The sequence below is a fragment of the Dendrobates tinctorius genome, unplaced genomic scaffold, assembly GCF_039654945.1.
Source record: "Dendrobates tinctorius isolate UK_male_01 unplaced genomic scaffold, ASM3965494v1 ptg000003l, whole genome shotgun sequence".
NCBI classification, from domain to species: Eukaryota; Metazoa; Chordata; class Amphibia; order Anura; family Dendrobatidae; genus Dendrobates; species Dendrobates tinctorius.
Window position 1 is genome coordinate 67,590,772 of NW_027361671.1, and position 26,835 is coordinate 67,617,606.

Sequence of the window (26,835 nt, forward strand, 5' to 3'; positions counted from 1 at the left end):
TGGGAGGTTCTGATTATTGAGGATGTTAACCTCCGGTCATTTGCAGAACTGAGGTCGCGGGTAGGGTGGTATACTGAAACAAGGGAGGAGATGTAGGGTGGTGCTGAGCCATGAAGAGCTTTGTGGGTGAGGGTAATACGTTTATACTGAATTCTGGAGTGGATAGGTAACCAGTGTACTGACTGGCACAAGGTAGAGGCATCAGTGTAATGATTGGTGAGGAATAGGATCCTGGCTTCAGCATTCAAGACAGATTGGAGAGGGGAGAGTTTGGTAAGAGGGAGACCGATTAGTTACAATAGTCCAGACGAGAATGAATAAGAAACAGAATTAGTTTTTGCAAGTAAGAAAGGTCTCGAATTCTAGAAATGTTTTTGAGGTGCAGATAACAAGAGCGAGCCAGTGATCTGTGCTTCTAATGTAGGGTCACTCCCTTAGTCCTATACTCACCATCTGGTGTCTTGACCTTTTATTTGCGCTGACCCTGTCATGTGGCGCCATTGTGTAACCACAATTTCTGACTGTCCAGAAGTCAGAAGTTACGTCACAAGCTCTCAATGTAAAGACATACTAATAGGGAATTTAGATTGTGAGCCCCATCGGGGACAGTGATGGTAATGTGTGCAAACTGTAAAGCGCTGCAGAATATGTTAGCGCTATATAAAAATAAAGATTATTATATATTTATTATTATTAATGTAAGTCCATGAGAGCCAACGTGAGGCTTTCATAGACTTGTATTGAGTTATGATCTCCGGCTTGCACCATTAAACACTGAAGCAATTCGGCAGGTCACAAACTGCAGGAGACCGACAGAAGTGGCAATGATAAAAGGCGAAGATGGCGGCAGGTGAGTATAAGAGTAAGGACACGGGCCTTAGACTGAAAGGACCACTCCAATGGTAAAGTAAAATAAACGCTGTAGTAGTGCTTTAAGGTGGTGTAGGGCAGCTGAAAGATGTGCCAAATACATTACGAGGTTATTCATGAATTTGGCTTATCTTAAGCAGGCGCTTAACTATAATAGGTGCAGGGATGGCAGTTGCACCTGAATCCCAGAGAGTTAGAAGGCCATAAGGTCCCTTTGCCCCATATAAAAAACTATTACTAGTAAAGTACAATGATAGTTTGGGGTCCTCTTTGATATTTTGCATTGGGACTAACAAGATTCAAGTTATGCCTCTGATTGTTCCTTATGTTTTAGTACGCAGCAATGTTTGTTAGTGGCTCTATGGACGTTCTTGGCACATTGTCATTGGCAGTTCAATCGAGCACTTCCACATTCTCAGCCATGGTTTTTGGCAGCTCACCGTGGAAGACTATGAGCGCTTGTCTAATTTCTTGAGTTGTTTTCTGCACAGTAACCTCCTAGCTTTGATATTGGTAATGTCAGGAACACCGCACTGCACTTGCTCACTGAGCCAGTGCGCGTGTCCTGAGTACAAAGACTGTGCACAAAGATACCTGCGGAGCGAGCAGCAGTGGTGACAATGCATGCTCCAGGACCTGAATCACGTGACTGCTGGGGGTGTGGCCTAAGCTCCACAGAGCTAGGAGCTGCAGGGAAACTCCTAGAAGGGTAACTACAGGACAATGTTACCAAGGAGCATAGACAGAGACAGACACCAGATCAAGCCGGGTCAAAGCACGAGATAGCAGGACAGTACCAAAGGGCTTGGACAGAAAGAATAGTCGGGACGTAGCAATAGATCAGAAAACCAGAATGGGCATTAGACGGTACAATAGGGGTAAACTGTAACGGAGTAACGATAGCCAAGCCAGGAGGTCAGAACCAGAAAAGACAATGGTACCAAAAACGAGAGACGGAGTACAGAGTGAAGGAACAAGCCGGGTCATACACGGGAACCAAAACAAACAACGCAGAGTACAAGCACACCAGGGGTCAGACACACCAGAATAGCAGTATAACTGACAGAGAATGCCAGTATGGAGTGAGCATAAATACCCCTCCCAGATCCAAAGAGAGGCCGGCAATGTTAACCCTGTCAGAACAGGACATTAACCATGTCCTAACCATGACAGTACCCCCCTCTTAATGGGGGGCCACCGGACCCCCAAGTTTCTCAGGGTACCTGGCATGAAAAGCCCGCACCAGTCGATCAGCGTGCACCGAACGGGCCGGAACCCGCGATCGATCCTCAACGGAATATCCCTTCCAATGGATAAGGTACTGAAGTCTCCGGCGCACCCACCGCGAATCAATGATGCGCCCTACCTCGTACTCCAGTTGACCCTCTACCAACACTGGTGGAGCCACGGATGAGGGATCTTCTCTAACTGTCCCCACAGGTTTTAATAGGGACCTGTGGAAGACGTTAGAGATTTTGAAGGAGGTGGGCAACTGTAATCTGTATGCCACCGGGTTGATCACCTCTACAATCTTGTATGGGCCAATAAATTTGGGGCCCAATTTCATAGAGGGTATTTTAAGTTTGATGTTACGAGTGGACAACCAGACTTTTTCCCCCACTGTCAACGCAGGAACCACCCCCCTCCTCCTGTCTGCAAAATGTTTGAACTTCTTCTGGGCTTTGGAGATGTTCCCCTGTACCTCCTTCCAGAGGGTTTTTAATTGTTGTACCATCCCCTCGGCACCAGGGCAATCCGAATCCATACGGGAAAAATTCCCCAAACTGCGGAACAAACCCATAATTGACCAGAAAGGGAGGCTTTCCGGTAGACTGATTAACCCGACAGTTGAATGCAAATTCTGCCATGGGCAATACCTCACACCAGTCTTCCTGTCTGGACGAGGCCAGGCATCTCAGAATCTGCTCCAATGACTGGTTGGTGCGTTCCGTTTGTCCGTTAGATTCCGGGTGATAGGCAGAGGAGAATGACAACGTGACCCCCAACTTCATACAAAACGCTCTCCAAAACCTGGCCACAAATTGCACACCCCTGTCTGACACCACGTTCACAGGCACTCCATGCAGTCGAACAATGTGCTGTATAAACAAACGAGCCAAGGTTTCAGCAGATGGTAACGCAGGTAATGGCACAAAGTGGGCTTGCTTAGAAAATCTATCAACCACTACCCATACCACTGAGTTACCCTTGGAAGGTGGAAGGTTAGTGATAAAATCCATGGACAGGTATGTCCATGGTTTATCCGGAATTGGCAAAGGCACCAATTCCCCGGCCGGCCGGACCTGAGAGCTTTTAGAGCGCGCGCACACCCCACAAGTATTCACAAACCTTTTTATATCAGTACCCATAGAGGGCCACCAAAAACCCCTAGCTACTGCCCCCCGGGTAGCTGCAATACCAGGGTGTGCACTTAACATAGTCATGAAATTCTTGGAGGTGTGTGGGATGGTATTGTTCGGGTACAAACAATTTACCTGGGGGTTTATTCCTGGGAGCTTGTGCTTCCAGAATCTCTCTCTGTAACTCAGAGGAGATTTCGGCTACAACCACTCCCGGTTGAAGAATGGAGGAAGGAGGTTCTGGAGGGGACACAGAATCAAAACTTCGGGATAAGGCATCTGCCTTTACATTTTTAGACCCTGGTCGGAACGTGATGGTAAATTGAAATCGAGAAAAAAAAAGTGCCCACCGAGCCTGTCTGGGGGTCAATCTCTTAGCAGACCCGATATAGGCCAGGTTTCTATGATCAGTGACGACCGTAATGGGATGAGCGGCCCCCTCCAAAAAATGCCTCCATTCTTCAAAGGCCAATTTAACTGCTAACAGTTCCCTGTTACCGACATCATAGTTTCTCTCGGCCGACGAGAACTTCTTAGAGAAAAAGGCACAGGGTTTGAGGTTAGGGTAGAGGGGCCCTGTGACAATACTGCCCCCACCCCCACCTCCGAAGCGTCGACCTCGACGATAAAAGGTCTTGACGAATCGGGTTGTACCAACACAGGGGCTGTAGTAAAACACTTCTTTAATGCCAGGAAGGAATTTTTTGCGGCCACAGACCAACTTTTTACATCTGCCCCTTTAAGAGTGAGGTCCGTCAAGGGTTTTACCACCTGCGAGAACCCTTTAATGAACTTCCTATAATAATTAGCGAAGCCCAGAAATCGCTGCAACCCCTTCAGGTCATGAGGCTGCACCCAATCTGTAATGGCCTGAACCTTCCCTGGATCCATGCGGAATCCCTCCCCAGATACAATTACACCCAGAAAAGACAGTTCTTGCATAAAAAATGAGCACTTCTCCAGCTTAGCATACAAATGGTTCTCCCGGAGTCTCATAAGCACCGTACCCAGATGATGCAAGTGTGACTGACTGTCCTCAGAGTAAATCAAGATGTCATCCAGGTAAATGACTACATAACGTCCAATCAAGTCAGAAAAAACAACATTAATAAAGTTCTGAAAAACCGCAGGAGCATTAGTGAGGCCGAAGGGCATAACCAGGTTTTCAAACAGCCCCTCAGTTGTCAGGAACGCTGTTTTCCATTCGTCCCCCTCCCGGATCCTTATAAGGTTATAAGCCCCTCGTAGATCGAGCTTAGAAAACCATTTGGCCCCCGTGAGTTGATTGCATAGATCAGGAATCAACGGGAGAGGGTACGTGTTCTTAACAGTAATTTTGTTCAGTTCTCGAAAGTCGAGGCACGGTCGCAACCCACCATCTTTTTTCTTTACAAAGAAAAACCCCGCTGCCACGGGTGAGACCGAGGGCCGAATATGCCCCTTGCGAAGGCTTTCTTTAATGCACTCTTTCATAGCTTGGCGCTCAGGCCCGGACAAATTAAACAAACGAGCCTTGGGTAATTTGGCTCCAGGTACTAAATCGATAGCACAATCATATGGTCTATGTGGTGGGAGCGCCTCGGCCTCGCTTTCGGAAAACACATCTTTAAGGTCTCTCAGGTACTCCGGAATACCCTCCAGACCGACAGATGACACAGATACAGATTTTATCGGATTGACAAAAGGAACCGGGTTACAACACAGACCATTATCATTACATCCCCAACGGGTGATCTCCCCCTTCACCCAATCAATAAGAGGATTGTGGCGTTGCAACCAGGGCATTCCCAATACCAGTCCTGCAGGCAGATTATTCATAACGAAACAACTTAAATTTTCCACATGAGTGGAACCCACTTTCATAGAAAAAACTTCAGACATAAAACAAATTCCATCCCGGGTAAGAGGGGATGAATCCACAGCCACAATTTTAACAGGGTCTTTTAACCTGACTGTCCCTATCTTATTAAGAGTCACAACTTGGGCATCAATCAGATTAATGGAGGAACCACAGTCAACAAAGGCGGTGGTCATAACAGGACCGCCAGCAATTTCCAATTCAACCTGGAGGACCATTTTTATACGTGAGAAAAAATGTACCTGGGAGTCTGGACAACCTCCTCGATTGTTGCCCAGACTCTGCCGTTTCTCTGAAGGTTTCTCTGAAGAAGGGCAGGAGGGACAATTCCTTTTCCAATGTCCAGAGACTCCACAGTAAAAACATAGTAGGTTGTCTCTGCGGTGCCTTCTCTCTTTCTCCTTAACCGAGACTGACCCAACGTTCATGGGCTCAGATACGGGTGAAGTGTCACACAATTTGGGGTACAAGGGAGACTCTTGTTGCATCATTCCTCTAGCACGGAGTCTCCGGTCCATATGGACCGCCTGCATCATGGCGTCCTCCAGGGTATCAGGAGGCGGATGTAATGCCAGAGCGTCCTGCAGATGGTCAGAAAGGCCCCTGCGAAACAACCCCCTCAGGGCGGCGTCATTCCAGGATACTTCGGCGGTCCAACGTCTAAACTCTGAGCAGAACCATTCAGCAGAGTGCCTTCCCTGTGTCACACTCATTACCATATCCTCTGCCAGACGCACTCTATCAGGCTCGTCAAAAATGTGCCCCAGAGCCTCAAAGAACAAGTTCACTGACATACGTTCAGGAGCAGAGGAAGACAGAGAGAAAGCCCATGCTTGCGGAGCCCCCCGAAGTAGGAAAATAATGATCCCCACCCTCTGGAACTCATCCCCGGAGGAGCGGGGCCCTAGAGAAAAAAAAAGCTTGCATCCTTCTCTGAAAGACCTGAACTCCTTTTTATCCCCTGAGAAGGGATCGGGCAATTTGACTGGAGATTCGGGGGACGCTAATGACACATCCCTAGCCCCAGAACTAGAAGCCCCTGCATCGACAGCCCCCTGCACAGTAACCACCAACTGTTGCTGGGTATGGGCCATCGTGCGCTGTTCCACATTGAGTTTATGGAACATTTGGGTCAGGTGCTTGACCTGATCAGCCAAGGCTTGTATGGGATCCATGAGGATAACACACACTTTTTTTTTTTTTCCGTCAGAGGAAAAAAAAACTGAAACGGTCAGTTATAATGTCAGGAACACCGCACTACACTTGCTCACTGAGCCAGTGCGCGTGTCCTGAGTACAAAGACTGTGCACAAAGATACCTGCGGAGCGAGCAGCAGTGGTGACAATGTTACCAAGGAGCATAGACAGAGACAGACACCAGATCAAGCCGGGTCAAAGCACGAGATAGCAGGACAGTACCAAAGGGCTTAGACAGAAAGAATAGTCAGGACGTAGCAATAGATCAGAAAACCAGAATGGGCATTAGACGGTACAATAGGGGTAAACTGTAACGGAGTAACGATAGCCAAGCCAGGAGGTCAGAACCAGAAAAGACAATGGTACCAAAAACGAGAGACGGAGTACAGAGTGAAGGAACAAGCCGGGTCATACACGGGAAGCAAAACAAACAACGCAGAGTACAAGCACACCAGGGGTCAGACACACCAGAATAGCAGTATAACTGACAGAGAATGCCAGTATGGAGTGAGCATAAATACCCCTCCCAGATCCAAAGAGAGGCCGGCAATGTTAACCCTGTCAGAACAGGACATTAACCATGTCCTAACCATGACAGGTAATTCATTGATTTTCTGCCCCTCGCTCTGTAACTGTACATTTACTTATTCATTCTTCTGCTGGAAAAAATGAAAAGCAAAGAAGGAAGAGACAGTGTACGAGTGAATGAGGAAAGCAAATGTAACTGGCTGTACATTTACTGGAAAAAAAAAAGTGTATGTAACTGTCTGGAAGTATAGATGTGCATCATCAAATATCTCCACATAGCAAAGGAGTGATCTCAAAATAGGAAAAATGAATTGTGCCGCCACCAGATTTGCACTTTGTTGAATAAATCCAGATGTTCAGAAGTTCAGCATTTTCATAATTTCCTGTTCGAAAACATAGTTATGATGGATGAATGAAATACAGCATTTTTTAAGGTTGAGTGACAAAGCTCTGACAAAAGTGAACCCTAAAGGCACAGCGAAATTGGATGGAAATTCTTTTCACAGCAGCAAAAAAAAAAAAAATTCCAAGCAAGTGTTGTATTGTCAGAGGAGTTACAGAACTGTCCAATGCATTCTCCATTCCTAGTTGTAGCTTAGGTATGTTGTTGAAATTTAGCGCCTCTCTAAGATGACTGGTTTTCTGGTTAAGATCACAAGGGTATTATAAAGGTCTAATTTTAGACTGGGGAGTAGATTTTTAGAATTTAATTGCAGGGTGATTTCTGTAATATGCATAATATATTGGTGTCAGGACTAACTGAGCAGTTAGATTGCACATATACATCAGTACATGAATATAAAACGGTATATAGCAACATAATAATATGATATAATAGACAAAATAGTTTGCAAGGCAATATTGAACATAAGGCTGTGTTCACATGTGCATTGCAGGCTCCATCAGGAGTCTCTATCACAGATGACATAGCCTGCAGATATGGGGTTAATCTGCAGGTTAATAGCGTTCTGACACCATGTTGCGCCTGCGCTGAGAGCCCCGATGCCAGGAGGAAATTACCTTTATTCCCTCTGGCAGCATTCTGCATTCCGTCATAGGGGTGGGGCCGGCACAGTTTCAGTCACCTCCCTGTGTATAGTGATTGGTTGCTGTAACCACAAACTGAGAGCAGGCTCCGCATTAGAGCACAGCATTGTCAGTCAGTGGTGCCACCCCTATGACTAAACACTGCCAGGGGAAATAGAGTTCACTTTCTCCCGGCAGCGGGGCACTCAGTGCGGGCGCCACATGGTGTCAGAGTGGTGCTAATAACCAGCAGATTGACCGAATATCTACAGGCTAATAGCGTTATTTTACAAGATAAGGTCCGTTTAAGTACGTGTCCTATGTATTCCCTGATCAGATTCTCCTGTCATCCAAATGGCTCAGTGTTTTGGGGAAGGGTGTAGATCTGCTCTATATTATCCTGCCCATACACCATATTTTTAAATGTCATACGATTGGCCATTTGTCAGAGGAGTGTATGAAAAAATGATACATTTTTCATCTAGAAAAATGGAGACATTTCATCCATATTGTCATCTATATATGCATTTTAAAAATCCATATACCTGTTTTTATACATCAACAATATCAAACGTGTACATGACCCCACAACCAGCTTCCTATATTAATAACTGCAAAGTATAGGTATAAAATGGATGCCATACAGGTGATCTGTAAGGGACTTGTTTTTGGGTTTGTTTGCACACTGATATACTTGAATAAACCTGGTCGAAAACAAATTCTCAGCTGAACATCCATACTGAATAACATTGGTCCTTGTGCTGACTGTGTGTTATCCGATTTCGACACGGACAGCACAAGTTCTTACAATACACTCGTCTGAACAAGCTCTAAACACAATGATACCAGTAAAGGCAATGTAACCTTCAAGGAGTTATATGAGATGGGAAGAAAAATGGTCTGCTTTTTTCCCCAATGAGCTATTTTTCTTCTTTGGTGCAGTATCGTGCAACTGGGCCAGTATTTGTTGATTCATGAAAACAAGTCATATTATTATACTATATTGTATTACTTAATTTGTTTGTCATAGCATGTTTATAAATAAAGTATTTTTTAATATATAGTTGTTGTTATTATAATCATTATGTTGACACTGCCTATAACTTGTTATCTTGTCAGGTTTTTATTGTAGTTTTTTTGTTTCATTTGGCATATATTTTGTGTATATAATTGCACATAACCTGTGGTGCATGGACTGACCTGATAGTTTGGAAAACCTGGAACTTTGTCGTCTTTACCTACACACAAACCAAGACTTCCAGTTTCCAGACTCCTTATTCTACAGCCACAGTTTATAATTTGGAAGCACGGCAGAGCTACCTACTAAGGTACATTGTATACTTACTGGTGGCAGCTGTGCCATTCCCAGGAATAACGGGGTCTGCTTGGCATGAAGTCAGCTGTGCCTTGATTTTTCACTCTCTGGGGAAAGCGAAGAAGCACCCTCTGATCATAATCTCTGACATCTGAGCGGTAGGCCGAGCTGCATTGTTCCAAAGGCACAAAAAAACACATAAAATGAGAATTACTATAAATGTGACACATGAAAAACAGAATTGGATGACATCAGTGGAGAAAGCTCTAAAGCACATTTACAACTCCATACAAATGTATTACCAATGTAAATGATTCAGTATGAATCACATAACTACAAGCCCAGGAAAACCTGACAGGAAAAGAAAGTACGAAGTGAATAATGCACCTACCGTGACTCCAGCAGTTTGGATGAGGTTTCAGCTTTTCGACACCTGAGTAAATTTATCCAACAAAAATCAGGAAAACCACAAGTTTCCTGTGAATTTCACTCATGGCACTGTCAAACATCTACTGGTGTATGTCTTATTTCTTTTAGAAAGTGGTGCCACACGTCTATTATTATTTTTAATTTGTGCAAAATTTGGATGTGTATATTTTTGCCATTTTAGTGTAGCGCTATGTGGCCAACAATAGATGTATGGGACAATATCCAGTTTTCTATAGGCACTTTCACATACATTGAACGGGAGCTGAAAAAACTCACTGCTCCAAAACTGAATGGTTAAAAGGAGTGGTCACTCATTCTACACCAATCTCTAATTCTAGAGATTGGAAGCGAGAACTGATGATAACTACAGCTGCAAAGCAATCACTAATGAAGGTGAGCAGCATAGAAATAATGGCGGATACCATTTTAGGACTCTGATTCTACTACAGACACAGATTGGTATTGGGGCACTGTGGATAGCACCATTACATGGACTGTACACTGTTACCGGCATGGACATTGTGCCTGATGTCATTATATTTGTAGCTCCTGAGGTTTTTGATTCATATACAGTAGCTGTACTTTGACATGGAACTATGGAATACTGCACTGCATGACAGCATAGTTAGCATTGGATCAAATCACTATGAACAGTTAGCATGCCCCGATCATGGAAGAACCTTGTGTGAAACACATACAGAAAAAAAACAACACTCAGTTTTCTCTTTAAATGTAGCTCAGATATCTGTTTCTAAGAAATGCATGCACATCTTATAACAGTGAAGACTTTCCTTTGGCGTCTTCTTTTCTTGGACATCCACCTGTGTTTAATTGGTGGAGGTGTAAGCTACGGGACTACTCCTGATAAGCACATTAAATGGGTCCACAGCATATACTCTAGTGAATGAGACACTAAGCAGTACCAGGCACAACCATTTTGTGTTAATGAGCCCGCTGTCCATATGGAAACCATGAAGGCCAAATTTGTTTCAAAATTCACATTGTGCCCCTTCTGTTCCAAGCTCTACGGTTTGTCCAAACAGAACTTTTTGACTACATGTGGAGTATCAATGCACTGGTAAGAAAGTGGGTAACAAATAATGGGGTCAACTCTTTGGTGTTATCTCTGGAAAAAGTGAGAAATTTGGGGCTATAGCAAGATTTTTCTGAAAAAAAATGAAAATCTTCAATATGACGACCTAATGTCATCAAATTCTGTGTGGTACCTGTAGGATCAAAATGCTCTAAATACCCTGGATAAAATCTATGAGGGGTGTAGTTCCCAAAATGTGGTCACTTGTGGGGGTTTCCACTGTTTAGGTACATCAGGGGCTCTCCAAACGCGACATGGTGTCCGCTCTTGATTTTGCATTCAAAAAATCAAACAGTGCTCCTTCCCTTCCTGGTCCTGCCGTGCACCCAAACATTGCTTTTTCTCCACATATTGTTTTTTCCTCACATATGGGGTATCACCATGCTCAGGAGAAATTGCAAAACAAATTTTGTGGTCCATTTTGTCTTGTCACCCTTGTGAAAATAAAAAAATTTGGGTCTGAATTAAAATTTTTGTGAAAGAAAGTTGAATGTTAATTTTTCCTTCCATGTTGCTTCAGTTTCTGTGAAGCACGTGAAGGGTTAATAAACTTCTTGAAAACAGTTTTGAACACTTGGAGGGCTACAGTTTTTAGAATGGTGTTACTTTTGGGTGTTTTCTGTCATATAGGCACCTTAAAGTCACTTCGTATGTGATGTGGTCCCTAAAAAATTTTTGTTGGAAAAATGAGAAATCGCTGGTCAACTTTTAACCCTTGTAACTTCCTAACAAATATTGTTTCAAAAACTGTGCTGATGTAAAGTTTACATGTAGCAAATGTTATTTTTTAACTATTTTGTGTGACAACTCTCTGATTTAAGGGCATAAGAATTAAAAGTTTGACAATTTTGCAATTTTCAAAATTTTTGTCAAATTTCTGTTTTTTTTTCAAAGTCATATTAAGAGATGGACAGACTCTTGGATGGTCTTCGGTCCGAACAGTTGCAAAAAGTTCGGGTTCGGGTACCAGAACAGTACCCGAATCCGGAACCCATTCGCTTGAATGGGGGGCCTGAACATCCAGTGTTTGCTTCCATGTAATGTGCATGACAGCGCAGCAAACACTGCTTTTGATCGACGGGGAAATCATCACCGGGGAGTTTCTCTCCGTGCTAGCGGGGATCTCACTGACTAGACGTAACCTCTATGATGTCACCACCATCTCTGAGGCTGCGCTCACAGCAGTTCAGTCACCAGTGGTTCTCAGCTTGGATGGTCGCATCTTGGCACTGTCCAGGTTGAAAACTGTTTATCCCCCAGACATGGATTACGGCGTGGGACAGAATGATGGACAGGTATAGTATATTGTTGTTTTTTATTTTACTTTTATTACAGGAAATCGAGGGCTTTGCTGGAATTAGGCGTTTAAAGAAAAATGGAAAACTGTTTAGTCTTATTGCTAATAAAGGACTTTATTCTGGTTGTGTCTTTATTTACCATACACCTATAGGATTAGTAATGGATGGGTGTCTTATAGACGCTTCTCCAGTACTAAGCTGTGGGCTTGATGTCACCTAACAATACAAAGGTGACATCAACCCCACAAATATGAACCCCACTTGCCACCGCTACAGAGCAAGTGGGAAGAGCCTGGAAAAGTGCCAGAATTGGTGCATCTAATAGATGTGCCTTTTCTGGGAAGCTGCGGGCTGCTATTTTTAGGCTGGGGGGCCAATATCCATGGCCCCATACCAGCCTGAGAATACCAGCCTCCAGCTGTCTGCTTTAGCAAGGTTGATTGACAAAAATGCGGGGGACCCTATGCCGTTTTTTTAAATTATTTATTTAAATAAAAAAACAGCATGGGGACCCCTCTATTCTTGATAACTAGCCTTGCTGAAGCTGACAGGTGAGGGTTGCAGCCTCCAGCTGTGAGTTTTGTCTGGCTGGTTAGCAAAAATACAGGGGACCACATGCTGTTTTTTTATTATTTATTTACAGCGCAGGAGCGGCTGATGAATACTCCAATCATCCGCTCCTGATCTCACTGTTGTTAACGGCAGCAGGTGTTGGATGATTGGAGCAGTAGTCCCATCAGCTGACACCAGTGACCAGAGGTAAACTTTATACCTCCGATCACAGCTGAGCGCTCCTGCTGTCTTTTGACAGCGTGGGAACCGTGGCTCTCTGACCGGCGGGGATGATTTCACCGCCACTCACAAGTGGTGTTTGCCGCACTGTCATGCACATGACAGCGCAACAAACACCCGGTGCTCGGGCAGCCGAACCCAAACAGCAACACAGACTTCCTGGTGAAGTCCGTATTCGGTGTCCATGCCCAAACAGCAGGTGTTCGGTTTGGACACTGAACTTAACTGTTTGGGTTTGCCCATCTCTAGTCATATTGAATAAATTTCACCACTAACATGAAGCCCAATATGTCACAAATAAACATTCTAAGAAACAGTGAGATCCATTGAAGCTTTTCAGAGTTATTACTTCATAAAGTGACACTGGTCAGAATTCTAAAATTTGGCTTGGTCATTAAGGTCAAAATTGGCTGTCACTAAGGGGTTAATGGTACTATGTAAGTAAATAAACTAAATGTACTTATGGACTATATTGGGTTAATCCATAACTCTCTGAATATATTTTTGGTCTGAACTTTGTAAACTAGATATTCATATGCCATAAAGGTTCTTAGGAGGCCCCTGTAAAACAGACTTTTACTCTCCACTGAACTTAATAGAACCTGCAATGGTAAATCCTTTATTAGAACATAATGTGAACCAGACTAATCAATGTCTCCAGTGTCTAGGCATCTCAGCAGATTTGTATGCCTGCGCCATACATCAGAGAGCTCAGTGATTATACTCATGTCACAAAACATAGGATGACAATGAAGTCTGATTTGGTTTATCAGCTGCTGCACATTCTTGCTAGAGGACATGTTGCCAAAGGAAATACTGCTATGTAATTACATTTCAGATATACTGGAGTCAGGTTAGTCAGAGTCTAAAATGACGCGACGGTGCCCCAGCTCATCTTTTCCTCTACGTTATTATGCACAAGTATACTCTTCGTAGATATAAAATATGGAATAATCAACAGTCGACAGGCACACAAGCCACAAACACTCTATGATATTTTCTAATAAAAAAGTCACCTAAAATGATGATTGAGAGGAAGTCGAAAATCTGTTCATATGGAAGGCCGTCACAAAATGTTATTTACAGGAATAATAGCCAATTTTTGTCACATTTGATATTAGTTTGTACTTTTACAACAATGCTGTATTTTTTCCAGAGGATGTCTAGCCATAGGTAGGACACTATATATATATATTTTAGATAAATGTCTCCTGAGTTAACTTTTTATTTTTCATGTATGAGAGAGCTGTGTTATCATCATGGTGTGGTTGTTCATCTCAAATTAGGAAAGCTTTATTTTTCCTTCATTGTAGGCTTCCTTTACACGTCCGTATAAAACGAATGTGAAAAAACGTTACCTGTGTCATCAGTGTTTTCCATCAGTGTGTCACCCGTGTGTCCAGTTTTATCATCAGCGTTTTTTCGATATGGATAAAGAAAGAAATAAATTACAAAGTTTCTCCTATACTTAGCAGTGTTAATCACGGACAGCACAAGAATGACGCATGGATGGCATCTGTGCTGTACATGTTTTTCACGGATCCATTGATATTTTTAATCTGTGTTGCCAGAAAAAAAAACACACGTCTCACACATGTTTTGCATGGACACGCGATCTGTGTAAAAACATGGACATGTGCATAGCATCATGGGTTATAATGGTTAAGTGTAGTGATGGGCGAGTATCATCGTTTCCCGGGTGATCTCCGAGTATTTTGGCGTGCTCGGAGATTTAGTTTTTGTCGTCTCACCTGCATGATTTGCGACTTGTAGACAGGCTGAATACATGTGGGAATTCCCTAACAAACAGGCATTCCTCACATGTATTCAGCCTGTCTAGCAGACACAAATCATGCAGCTGAGGTGACGAAAACTAAATCTCCGAGCACTCCAAAATACTCGGGAGATCACCCAAGCACGCTCGGGAAAACCCGAGCAACGGGTATACTCGATCATCACTAGTAAGTGTAGTATCCATCATAAAACTGGATACCACACGTGCTGGAAACTCTGACGTGTGAAGGAGGCCTTGAGTCAGTTTCAGACGTCCGTACTCAGACCAGTCACATCTGTAAATTGTGGATGTGACTGACTCTACGTGCAGCTTGGTGAACTTGTCTCCCTGCTAGTTACATGCACCAAATCTAAAGGCCCCGTAACACTAAACGATCTCGCTAGTGAGATCGCTGATTTTGTGACACATCAGCGATCTCGCCAGCGAGATCGCTGTGTGTGACGGGGATCAGCGACCGGCCCCCCTGTCGGTTATTGCTGATCATGCTTGAGCGGCCTGGGCCGTTTTTCGATCGCTGGTCTCCCACTGCCCAGTGTGCATCGTTGCATGTGGCAGCAAGAGACCAGCGATCAGCGACGCTGGTTGCTAATGTAAATGTCGGGTATTCAGGAGCCGCGGCTCCTGGATACCCGCTGTTTACCTTGGAAACCGACGTACACGCTGGTTTCAAAGGTAAACAACAGGTATCCAGGAGTCACGCGGCTCCTGGATACCCGACGTTTACATTAGAAACCAGCGTCGCTGGTCCTGATCGCTGGGGCTGTCTAACGATGTCCCAGCGATTCCATCGTGTCGGATCGTTGGTGGGATCGCTGGGACATCGTTTAGTGTGACGGGGCCTTAAGACCTACTGTATACCCTACTGTAAGTAAATATATAAAAGCAATAGTGCATATAAATATGCTCAGCCCTTATCCACATTGATGTCACTTTGACACATGGTCAAGGTTTAATACTAGAGGATAGGGCCATCCTGATTTGGGTACACCTTGACGCTGGTGGGATGGCTTTTACACTTTTTTTTTAAATTAAAAACCGTGTTTACGAAGTTCCTCATGTTATTTATATGCACCATTGCTTTTTCTTTCTTACTTACAGCAGGGTATATGTTCATTTTGTTTCTGCCTTAGTTTTGTCTGTTTAATGGCCAGTGTGAACATGCATATCAACTTGAGGTATTCCAGTTCATTTTTTCCGGTTTAGTTACATGCACCAATCTGGTTCGTAAATCGGTATATGAGGGGAGAGAGAAGGGGAAAAAGTGTGTGAATAAATTATACAGCTTAAAATGTAACTTTTATTATAAAAATGTGACAGTATAAAATTGGAATATACTGTATAAAAAATGTGTTTTCAGTAATAGCCTTGAACATATAATGGACCATAGTCTTACTCCACCAAAAACTGGATATGTAATATCCAAAATATCATAAGATTATAGCCAAAGTCACTCTTCTCAATGATTGGCTATTCTGAGGGATTAATAAATTGTAAGCAGTTTATTATGTATCGCCAGACTATATATTAAAGCAAAGCCACACTATAAAGTATAACCTTATGAAGGGTTGGTGGCCAAATAACAATAAGCTTTTATTGATAGAGTAATGGCAGGGTGAAAATGGGGACGAGACACTTGTGTAGTTATTTGGACTGCGAGTGTTGTCCCTGAGTTCACTCTGCTGCTACGTGTGCTGAAGGCTGATAGTTGTCAGTGATACAACGTATCGTGTAGGCGGACACGCTGTCAGCGTGCCATGTGTGTATCGTCGTTACATATTTATTTCAGCTGGTGTGTGAGTTGCATCACAGTACATGCTGCATAGTCAATGTGGCGCTGTCAGTTATACCGTGACTCTCGTCCCTGACACGCATTTCGCCGTATTACTGGCTTTTTCTAAAAGTTCATAAATCAGACCTAAATAGTGCATGATGTGAATTTTTTTCAAGTTAAACCATTGGAAAATTAGCCATTTGCACTGATACAATGGCTGTAATGGGTCCTTGTGATCTCTGAGTGTAGTCCATCCTCTGCTCATATTGGTCTATAGAGTCTCCTTCAGGGTTTTCATCACTTTAAGGCCGGAGTCAGACTAGTGTATGGCATCCGATGCGAGAGCATTGGATGCAATATGCTAATGACCCTCGGCTCCTGCTCTGCTGCGAGCGGGAGCTGAGTTTCATACGACTGTGCTCCGCGCCTCTCGCACAGAGCGGATCGGAGCAAAGCTACGGAGGAGGCGGAGAAATGAATTTCTCTATCTCCTCCATTGCCGGGGTCAGCGTGATGTGCATTGTCTCACAAAAAAAAGCGGTGATGGGAGCTGCCCCAGAGATGAATACTGGTCCGAGTGCTATGTGATGTTTTATCGCATAGCACTCGTCCGTATTCATCGCTAGTGTGACCCCGGCCTAAGGAGCAGGAATAGCTCAGCATCCAGTGCTTTTTCTTCCATTTTTTTATGATTGAAATCTCAGGTGAACACCATTAAAGCCAATGGAGTATATTGGAAGCCATTTATATCCATTGGATGATGCCGTAACCATGCCATTATAAAAAAAAAAAAAGTCCAGTGTGCTAATGTGAACATAGCCTTAGTTTATCATCACTGTGTAATTATTTGAAGCAACTCCTTTTCTAGTATCAGGCTATGATGGTTATAAAGCATTTCTTTCTGAAATTGACCTTTTTTATGACAGTTCACAAGATGATCAGCATAGAAAAGATCTGCAGAGACATTAACTGTGGAAATATAAAATCTTAATTGGAAAAAATATGAGGGGAAGACTGGCAAGTCTATATTGTGTATTTCCAGCTTAACCCCTTCATGACCTTTGACCTACCCATACGTTATGGTCGGATAAGGGATCTCGAGCTTTAGGTACTTCATAGCGATCGTGCGTGGCACAAGAGCTGTGACCAAGCAATCGCTCGGTTTAAGTTAAAGCTGAGCTCCGGTTGTCACTGCAAGGAGCGAAGCTTGCACTGCCCTGGGCATTTTAAGCCCCTAAAAGTCCCAAATGATAACTATCGCGGAAATTAGAAGTCAGGGAGAGGGAGGAGGCTCCTTCTTCTTCTGGTGCGTTGCAATGCATTATACCAGCGATCAGGGTAATGAAACAAAGTCCCATAGAGGGACTAAGTAAAAAATGTAAAACAAATTCTACAATAATTTGTTCTCCGATAGTCAAACAGCGCTCCTTCACTTCTGCGTCTCGAAGTGTGGCTAAGCAGTACTGTACAGTCACATATTTTGTTGTCCGTTTTACTCTTTTCCCCATGTGGAAATTTAAAATCTGTGGCTAAAACATTTTTGAGATAAAAATGTAATTATTTTTTCTTCACTCCCAATGGTATAAAGTTCTGTGACACAGGTGATATCAATATGTTCACTGCACCCTCAGATCAATTCATTGAGCGGTTTAGTTTGTAAAATGAGGTCACATATGGGGGGTTTCGGCTGTTTTGGCATCTCAGGGGCTCTTCCAGTGGGTCATGGCACTCGCAAACCCTAACAGCCAAATCTGCCTTACAGTATGACATGAGCTTTCCACTGTGCCTGAAAAGTATTTCCCAAGTACGGTATTGGGCACATCGCAAGACATTGCAGAATAAACCGTAAGGTCCATTTTATTCCTATTAGCAATTAATAAGTTAGGGCTAAAGTAACATTTTGTGGAAAAAAATGCAATTTTCCTTTGACTCAGACCAAAATTATTCAATTCTGTGAGCCGCATGAGGGTTAAAAATTGCCACTATACCCCTAGATGAATTTCTCAAGCGCTTTAGGGGTCAGTTGCGGGGGTTTCTGCTGTCCTGGCATGTCAGGGGCTCTTCAAATGTGACATGATATATGCAATCTATTCCAGACCAAATTGTGCTCTAGAATTCAATTGGTGCTCCTTCTCTCCGAGCTCTGCTGTGTGCCCAAAAAATAGTTTTCCACCACATATAGGGTATAAGTGTCCTCAGGAGAAATGGCACAACATATTTTGGGTTACATTTTCTCCTTTTACTCTTGTGAAAAGAAAAAAAATCTGGGGCTAAAGCAGCATTTTTGTGTATTCTTCATTTTCACGGTTAAACGCTATAAAATTCTGTGAAGCACTTGTGGGTTTAAGGTGCTCACTACACCTCTAGATAAATTCCTTGGAGGTTTAGTTAACAAAATAGGGTTACATGTGAGGGGTTTCTAATGTTTAGGCACATCAGGGACTCTTCAAACACAGTATGACATCTATTCCAGCCAATTTTGCTCCAAAAGTTAGAGTGCTACTTCTCTTTCGAGCTCCGCTGTGTACCCAAACAGAAATTTTCCACCACATGGGAACAGGCAAAATTGCACAACAATTTGTATGGTCTATTGTCTCCTGTTAGTCTACTTTCACACTTGCGTTTTTTTGCGCTGCGTGCGCAGTGCAAACGCACATAAAAAACGCATCATGCGTATGTATGCTTTTTTTGTGTTTTTGCACATGGTTTTTTTTTTTAAAAAAAACGCATACGTTTATAGACTATAATGTGTTTTGGGGTGAATTTTGTACGCATTGCGTGCGCATGCGTTTTCGCACAAAAAATGCAACAGGATGCATTTTGTGCGCCCGGGCACACACTACAAAAAAACGCATGCGCATACAAACGCATGTCTATGTGCACCCATGTTAAGTATAGGAAAAAAAACACATGCATTTTTTTACGCAAAAAAACGCAAATGTGAAACCAGCCTTACTCTTTTAAAAATGCTAAATTTGGTGCTCAATCAAGATTTTGGTGGGAAAAACTAAACATTTATTTTTTTCCATATACATTGTTTTAATTCTGATGAAGTGCCTAAAAGGTTAACAAATTTCTTGAATGTGGTTTTGAGCACTTTGAGGGGTATAGTTTTTAAAATGGTGTCACCCAGACATAGTAGACTGCGTCTGGGTGTCCGTCTCCAGTAGATGTTTGCACTGCCACGACCATTCCAGGCTATGGCACTGTCGTCCAAATCCCGTTTCGTGGGCGTGCAGAGTAAACTAGGATGGGGCCACTGAGCAAGTGCCTAAATGTGAAAGCACTCTAGCAAAAAAAAAAGTTTCAAAAATGAAATATTTTGTCAATTTTTTGGTATTTTCATAAATTATTGCCTAAATTAATGAACAAAATTTACCACTATGATGAAGTACAATATGTCACCAAAGAAAAAGTTCAATTCTAGTTATCTCAAAATGACACTAGTCAGAACTGAAAAAATTGGCCCGGACAGGAAGGTGAAAACAGACTTGGGGTGGGGTGAAGGGGTTAAAGGGCTTTTCTAGGAAGACACTATTGAAGGCCATTAATATTAGATCAATGGGCAGTCCTGCTGTTGGCATTGTACTAAATGAGTGAATGACATAACGATTCCACACCCATCACAGTATCTACAAAATAAACAGTATGCAATTATACCCAGCAGTGCAGAGACTAAAGAGGCTTCAGCACTTGACAAAGGCCACAGCACCTTCAAGTAGCTGGTCAACAGGGTTGCCCAATAGATCTGATATTTACAGTTAGGTCCATATATATTTGGACAGAGACAACATTTTTCTAATTTTGGTTCCAGACATTACCACAATGAATTTTAAACAAAACAATTCTCATGCAGTTGAAGTTCAGACTTTCAGCTTTCATTTGAGGGTATCCACATTAAAATTGGATGAAGGGTTTAGGAGTTTCAGCTCCTTAACGTGCCACCCTGTTTTTAAAGGGACCAAAAGTAATTGGACAATTGACTCCAAGGCTATTTCATGGACTGGTGTGGGCAATCCCTTCGTTATGTCATTCTCAATTAAGCAGATAAAAGGCCTGGAGTTGATTTGAGGTGTGGTGCTTGCATTTGGAAGGTTTTGCTGTGAAGGAAACATGCGGTCAAAGGAGCTCTCCATGCAGGTGAAACAAGCCATCCTTAAGCTGCAACAACAGAAAAAACCCATCCGAGAAATTGCTACAACATTAGGAGTGGCAAAATCTACAGTTTGGTACATCCTGAGAAAGAAAGAATGCACTGGTGAACTCATCAATGCAAAAAGACCTGGGCGCCCACGGAAGACAACGGTGGTGGATGATCGCAGAATAATCTCCATGGTGAAGAGAAACCCCTTCACAACAGCCAACCAAGTGAACAACACTCTCCGGGAGGTAGGCGTATCAATATCCAAATCTACCATAAAGAGAAGACTGCATGAAAGTAAATACAGAGGGTTCACTGCACGGTGAAAGCCACTCATAAGCATCAAGAATCAAAAGGCTACACTGGACTTTGCTAAAAAAAAATCTAAAAAAGCCAGCACAGTTCTGGAAGAACATTCTTTAGACAGATGAAACCAAGATCAACCTCTACCAGAATGATGGAAAGAGAAAAGTATGGCGAAGGCGTGGTACAGCTCATGATCCAAAGCATACCACATCATTTGTAAAACACGGCGGAGGCAGTGTGATGGCTTGGGCATGCATAGCTGCCAGTGGCACTGGGTCACTAGTGTTTATTGATGATGTGACACAGGACAGAAGCAGCCGAATGAATTCTGAGGTCTTCAGAGCCATACTGTGTGCTCAGATCCAGCCAAATGCAGCCAAACTGATTGGTCGCCGTTTCATACTACAGATGGACAATGACCCAAAACATAAAGCCAAAGCAACCCAGGAGTTTATTAAAGCAAAGAAGTGGAATATTCTTGAATTGCCAAGTCAGTCACCTGATCTCAACCCAATTGAGCATGCATTTCACTTGTTAAAGACTAAACTTCAAACAGCAACTGAAAACCACCACAGTGAAGGCCTGGCAGAGCATCAAAAAGGAGGAGAAACAGCGTCTGGTGATGTCCATGAGTTCAAGACTTCAGGCAGTCATTGCCAACAAAGGGTTTTCAACCAAGTACTAGAAATGAACATTTTATTTACAATTATTTAATATGTCCAATTACTTTTGGCCCCTTTAAAAACAGGGTGGCACATGTTAAGGAGCTGAAACTCCTAAACCCTTCATCCAATTTTAATGTGGATACCCTCAAATGAAAGCTGAAAGTCTGAACTTCAACTGCATCTGAATTGTTTTGTTTAAAATTCATTGTGGTGATGTCTAGAACCAAAATTAGAAAAATGTTGTCTCTGTCCAAATAAATATGGACCTAACTGTATTTCCTACCTCAAGGACAGGCAAGCCATGTTGTGATCCTCGGACGCTTTTTAATGCCAGGGCTTTACCATGGCTATTAGTAAAGGTACAGGTTCAGACTTTTTGCCCCTATAGAAGAACACTGAGGTAAAAAAAAGATTTGTTGTGTTCATTGATGACCGAAACTGAAAGGAAGTCAGTACAAAATGACAGTACACACCAAGCACAGCGCCTTGTTGGGGACACAGCCCTAAAACAAATTGAACCTTTAATGTCCATATCCATTAATGAGGTGCTCGGTGAACCCTTGGGGTGGCTAAGTAGTTAAATGCACCTTCCCACCTACTTGTTTTTCAACTAGTTTCTCCTCTAGCTCCTTTAAAGCTTGAGCTGTCAATCAAGTAATAAGAAGTAGGTAGGAAGGTGCCGGCTCGGTTACACCAAGGGTGCACTGAGCTCCTCATCAGCATATTTCAGTAAGTATTGTTTTCTGACAAACGCAGCAATGGATTTGGACATCAAGGGGAGACTTCATCATTGCTTTTGTGTATTTTTTCTGGAGTAAAATTGTTTTAAAAGTTGCTTTTATATTTAAACTTTATTCATTTAATTTGGTCCTTTTTTAAATAAAGTTTACTTGGATTCTTCTTTTTTATGTTCAGCACTACGGTTGTGAATTTGATTACCCAAATTCGTTGGTCTAATTCATCATTTTTGACTTTTGATAATGTAAACAAATTTTTTTTCCCAATTGTCTACTAATGTGTGACATTTTAAAGGAACGTGTAACTGTTTACTCTAAGAAGCCGCCAAAAAAGCAAAAAAAATTTTGCACAAAATTCATCAGCCCATCTGAATTTTGAAGAATATGGTGCAAGAAATCGGCCTTGAAGACAACATGGCAAAAAGGCAAAGTCAGTTAAATAAATGCAAAATACAAAGTAGCCCCTAAAGGCTCTATTTGTACTAGGCATGATTTTTATTAGGGCTATGTCTCCTACGATGCACTGTACTTGGGTGGAACAAGCATTCCCTCTTAGACAAAAATTCTCATTGTTTTCTTTTGTGATATATTTGTCTATGCTTTATTTAATCAAGTACATTGCTAATTATGTACATTGTTTCCCTAGTATAGACTATCTACTGCATATGCAGGAAATGTTTTTTTTTTCAAGATCGTCTTGATTTAGACACAGATGTAGTAACGTGGGGCCTCCATCGTCGGGGTACAAATTCTTACTGTTACAAGAAAGACAGATAACAATAATGTATTACTGGATTCAGCTGTGATGACGAAGTTGAGCAACCTGGAACAAAGCCACGTAGCAAGTCCTCCAGGGCTAGTAAATTGTAATTGCATCGTTACATTTGGCGGGAAGAATATTCTAATTTTATGCCTTTCCTTGTTTATTTTACTTTTACAGTTCATAAAAATGTTTAGATATTCTCCTGGTGTAAGCCAAAACACATTGCAAAGAAAAGAGAAAGCCCAATATCACACATTAGTAGACAGGAGAGTACAGAATAGAAAAGATATATTTGCTTAATTAGTAGGATTATTTATTAGCACACTACTCTTCAGTGTGGAGAGGGCCTTTCCTGCACAGGACAATGATAGAGGATAGAATCCGTTCACAAGACCATAGATTGTAACTTGAGGAAAAGCTTATGTAATTATAGTTTGCGCTTTGACCTCCTAGGTGTTGTTTTCCTTCTATTTGCTAAAACTACAAAAATAAAATACCTATGTTATACATTTTATCTCAATTATTAATGTTTTAAGTATCAATTTTATTACCTTACCCTTATCCCTAATTCTAGCCCTAAATCAGTCCGTAACTCTAGGGCAATGGTGGCAAACATATGGCATGCATGCCAGAGGGGGGCACACAGTGCACCATCTCCTCAGCACTAAAGCCGGTGCCACTCACCTCAGCCTGCGTGCCCTCTCAGCTCGCGCGTCATCCCCTTCATCACTAGTGCCGCGGCCACTCTTCTCTTTATGCACGCCGTCCCATCAGGCCACACTCGTCCTGAGAAGAGTGAGGGTGGTGGCGCAAATGCTGAGGGGATGGTGCGCGTGCAGAGGACAGTGGTGGCAGCGCTAGTGCTGAGGGGATGGCATGCATGAGCACTACGTTGGGCCGTAATACAGATACAGTATAGAGCACTCTGTGGTGCCATTATACAGTATAGAGCACTATGTGGGGTCATTATACAGTATGGAGCACAATGTGGAACTGTTATACAGTATGAAGCATTACATGGGGCCATTGTAGAGTATGGAGCACCATGTAGGACCATTATATAGTATTAAGAACCATGTGTGGGCCATTATACTGTATGGAACACCATGTGAGCCCTGTTATACTGTATGGAGCACTATGTGGGGCCCATTACACTGGAGGACTATGTGGGGCCCATTACACTGTATGGAGGACTATGTGGGGCCCGTTACACTGTATGGAGGACTATGTTGGGCCCATTACACTGTATGGAGGACTATGTAGGGGACATTATACTGTATGGAGCACTATGTTGGGCCCATTACACTGTATGGAGGACTATGTGGGGCCCATTATACTGTATGGAGCACTATGTTGGGCCCATTATGCTGTATGGAGCACTATGTGGGGCCCATTATACTGTATGGAGCACAATGTGGGGCCCGTTACACTGTATGGAGCACAATGCGGGGCCCGTTACACTGTATGGAGGACTATGTTGGGCCCATTACACTGTATGGAGGACTATGTAGGGGACATTATACTGTATGGAGCACTATGTTGGGCCCATTACACTGTATGGAGCACTATGTTGGGCCCATTATGCTGTATGGAGCACTATGTGGGGCCCATTATACTGTATGGAGCACTATGTGGGGCCCATTATACTGTATGGAGCACAATGTGGGGCCCGTTACACTGTATGGAGGACTATGTGCGGCACATTATACAGTGCTGTGCAAATTAATTGCGACAAAGCATTTATTTAAGTAAATTGTAAGTTGGTTACCAGTCAGTGATTCAAATCAGTTTTAACTGCTTTGAACAGGTGTGAGTGCCTGTTCAAAGCAGTTCAAACTGGTTTAAATCCCTGACTGGTAACCAACTTACGATTTTATTTAAAAAATGCTTTGTCCCATTTAATTTGCACAGCACTGTACTATACAGAGCATCATGTGTGGCCAATAAACTGTATAGAGAATCATATGTTGCCATTATACTGTATGGATCAACATTGGGGCCATTATACTGTTTGAAAGGCAATGCAGGGTCCCATTATACTCCATATAGCACTATGTTGGGCCCATTACACTGTGTGGAGGACAAAGTCCGTTATACTGTATGGATGACTATGAGATGCCCATTATACTGTATGGAGGACTATGTTGGGCCCATTACACTGTATGGAGGACTATGTGAGGCCCATTATACTGAATGGAGCACTATGTGGGGTCCATTACACTGTATAGAGGGCTATGTGGGTTATGGATTACAGTTGGAAAATCATACTGTGATGGGGTCACCATTCTTTGTTATGGGGATTGCTGGGAGGTACAGTAGGGTCATCATTTTGTGTGTGTGGAGAGTACTGTGGAGGAATTCACTGTGGGGGTGTCATACTGTGGTTGGGGGCACTTTTGTTTGCATCATACTTTATTTACTTTATTATCTGTTTTATTCAAGCTTTTTTATCATTTGTTATTATATATTTAAATTAAGCCATTAGGCCATATGCTTTTTACTGCTCTTACATAACATATTATATTATTCCAATATAATTCCAAAAGTTAATAGTTTTATTTGATAAGTAAAAACTTCCTCAATTGCGGACATTATTTTTAACAAATATCAAGGTTGGTCCACTACTTTGTCCAAGCTTTTAATTTTGGACCTATGTGTATTTGAATTTCACATCCCTGGCCTAAAGGGTTTGTTGTCATCATGGTAAAGGGTAACAATTGCAAAGAGGTTGTTTAAAAAAAAAAAAAAAACTTTGCAATTTTACCTTTGATTAAAAATCTTCTCCATTCTGAAGAACAGACCTCCACTGCAATCAGTGGCTAGGAGTGCAGCGCTTACAAGTGCTTTGCTATCATCGACTCTATAGCGCGCTAATGTATGAGTTTTTTTTTTTTTTAAACTAAAACCTCAGTATTCTGGTTAAATTGATGTGTTGGCACTTTGTGATAAATAAGTGTAGTTTTGGACAAAAAAAAAAAAAGGAAAGAGATATATAGACAATAGTGACCAATATTGTTTCAACAAAAACAAGACCAAACCATAAGAAATGTAAAAACGTTTAAAAAGCGCAACATTGGCTATTACACAACGAACACCAAAGTACTGTAGTCTGTACAAAGACCAGGTATATCTATTTTGTGGCTCCCAACCAACAGTTTTTTATTGTGTGTCCCTGATATGTCAATAATTTGGCACCATAGGGTAATATAAGGTAGAAGGAATGTTAGAGAGGATATACAGTACAATTGTCACCTTGCATTTATCAATTTAAATATCAGGACACACATTTACGTGCACAAATATAACCTTATCAAATGGTAAGGACATGTATTCCTAATATATCAGCAATTTAGCGCCATAACATAATAGAGATGGACCAGATTTTATACAAAGTGCACTGTGCAAGTATCTTCCATGTGTCAGTCTCAATACAAGCTGCGAAAATAAGGATGAGTGACCTCATGGAGATCAACATCCAACACTGCGGAGACACCATCACATGTTTCTCAACGCAGTGATTCTAGAGCAATGCCCCCATCCCTTATGGGAAATATGCAAAAACATGTAAATCAACAGCCGCGGAGACACCATCACATGTTTCTCAACGCAAGCAATGACTAGCCAGGTCTTTCACCGGGAAGGAACAACCACGGGAAGGACAGTCTCCAATGAAGGAAACCACCTATGCCAAAACATGGTATCCATCCACAGACAGCTGTTTCGGGGTATTGCCCCTCATCAGTGTGGAGTAGGAAACTGGCTAGTAGGAGCAATGCCTAGTAAAAAGACTGCGAAAATAAGGATGAGTGACCTCATGGAGATCAACATCCAACACTGCGGAGACACCATCACATGTTTCTCAACGCAGTGATTCTAGAGCAATGCCCCCATC

General features: G+C 42.5%; 1 protein-coding gene and 1 long non-coding RNA gene across 2 annotated transcripts in view; one reads left to right on the plus strand and one right to left on the minus strand.

The window, feature by feature from the left end:
• Positions 1-26,835, plus strand: part of LOC141059309 (uncharacterized) — a 125,692-nt gene that overhangs the window by 46,968 nt on the left and 51,889 nt on the right. The gene's annotated exons all lie outside the window — the stretch shown is intronic.
• LOX (lysyl oxidase) overlaps positions 1-26,835 on the minus strand; it is a 115,893-nt gene that overhangs the window by 39,642 nt on the left and 49,416 nt on the right. The window contains exon 3 of the mRNA XM_073555572.1: positions 9,184-9,321. Coding sequence (XP_073411673.1) covers positions 9,184-9,321 — 138 coding nt within the window. The remainder of the gene's footprint in view (positions 1-9,183; positions 9,322-26,835) is intronic.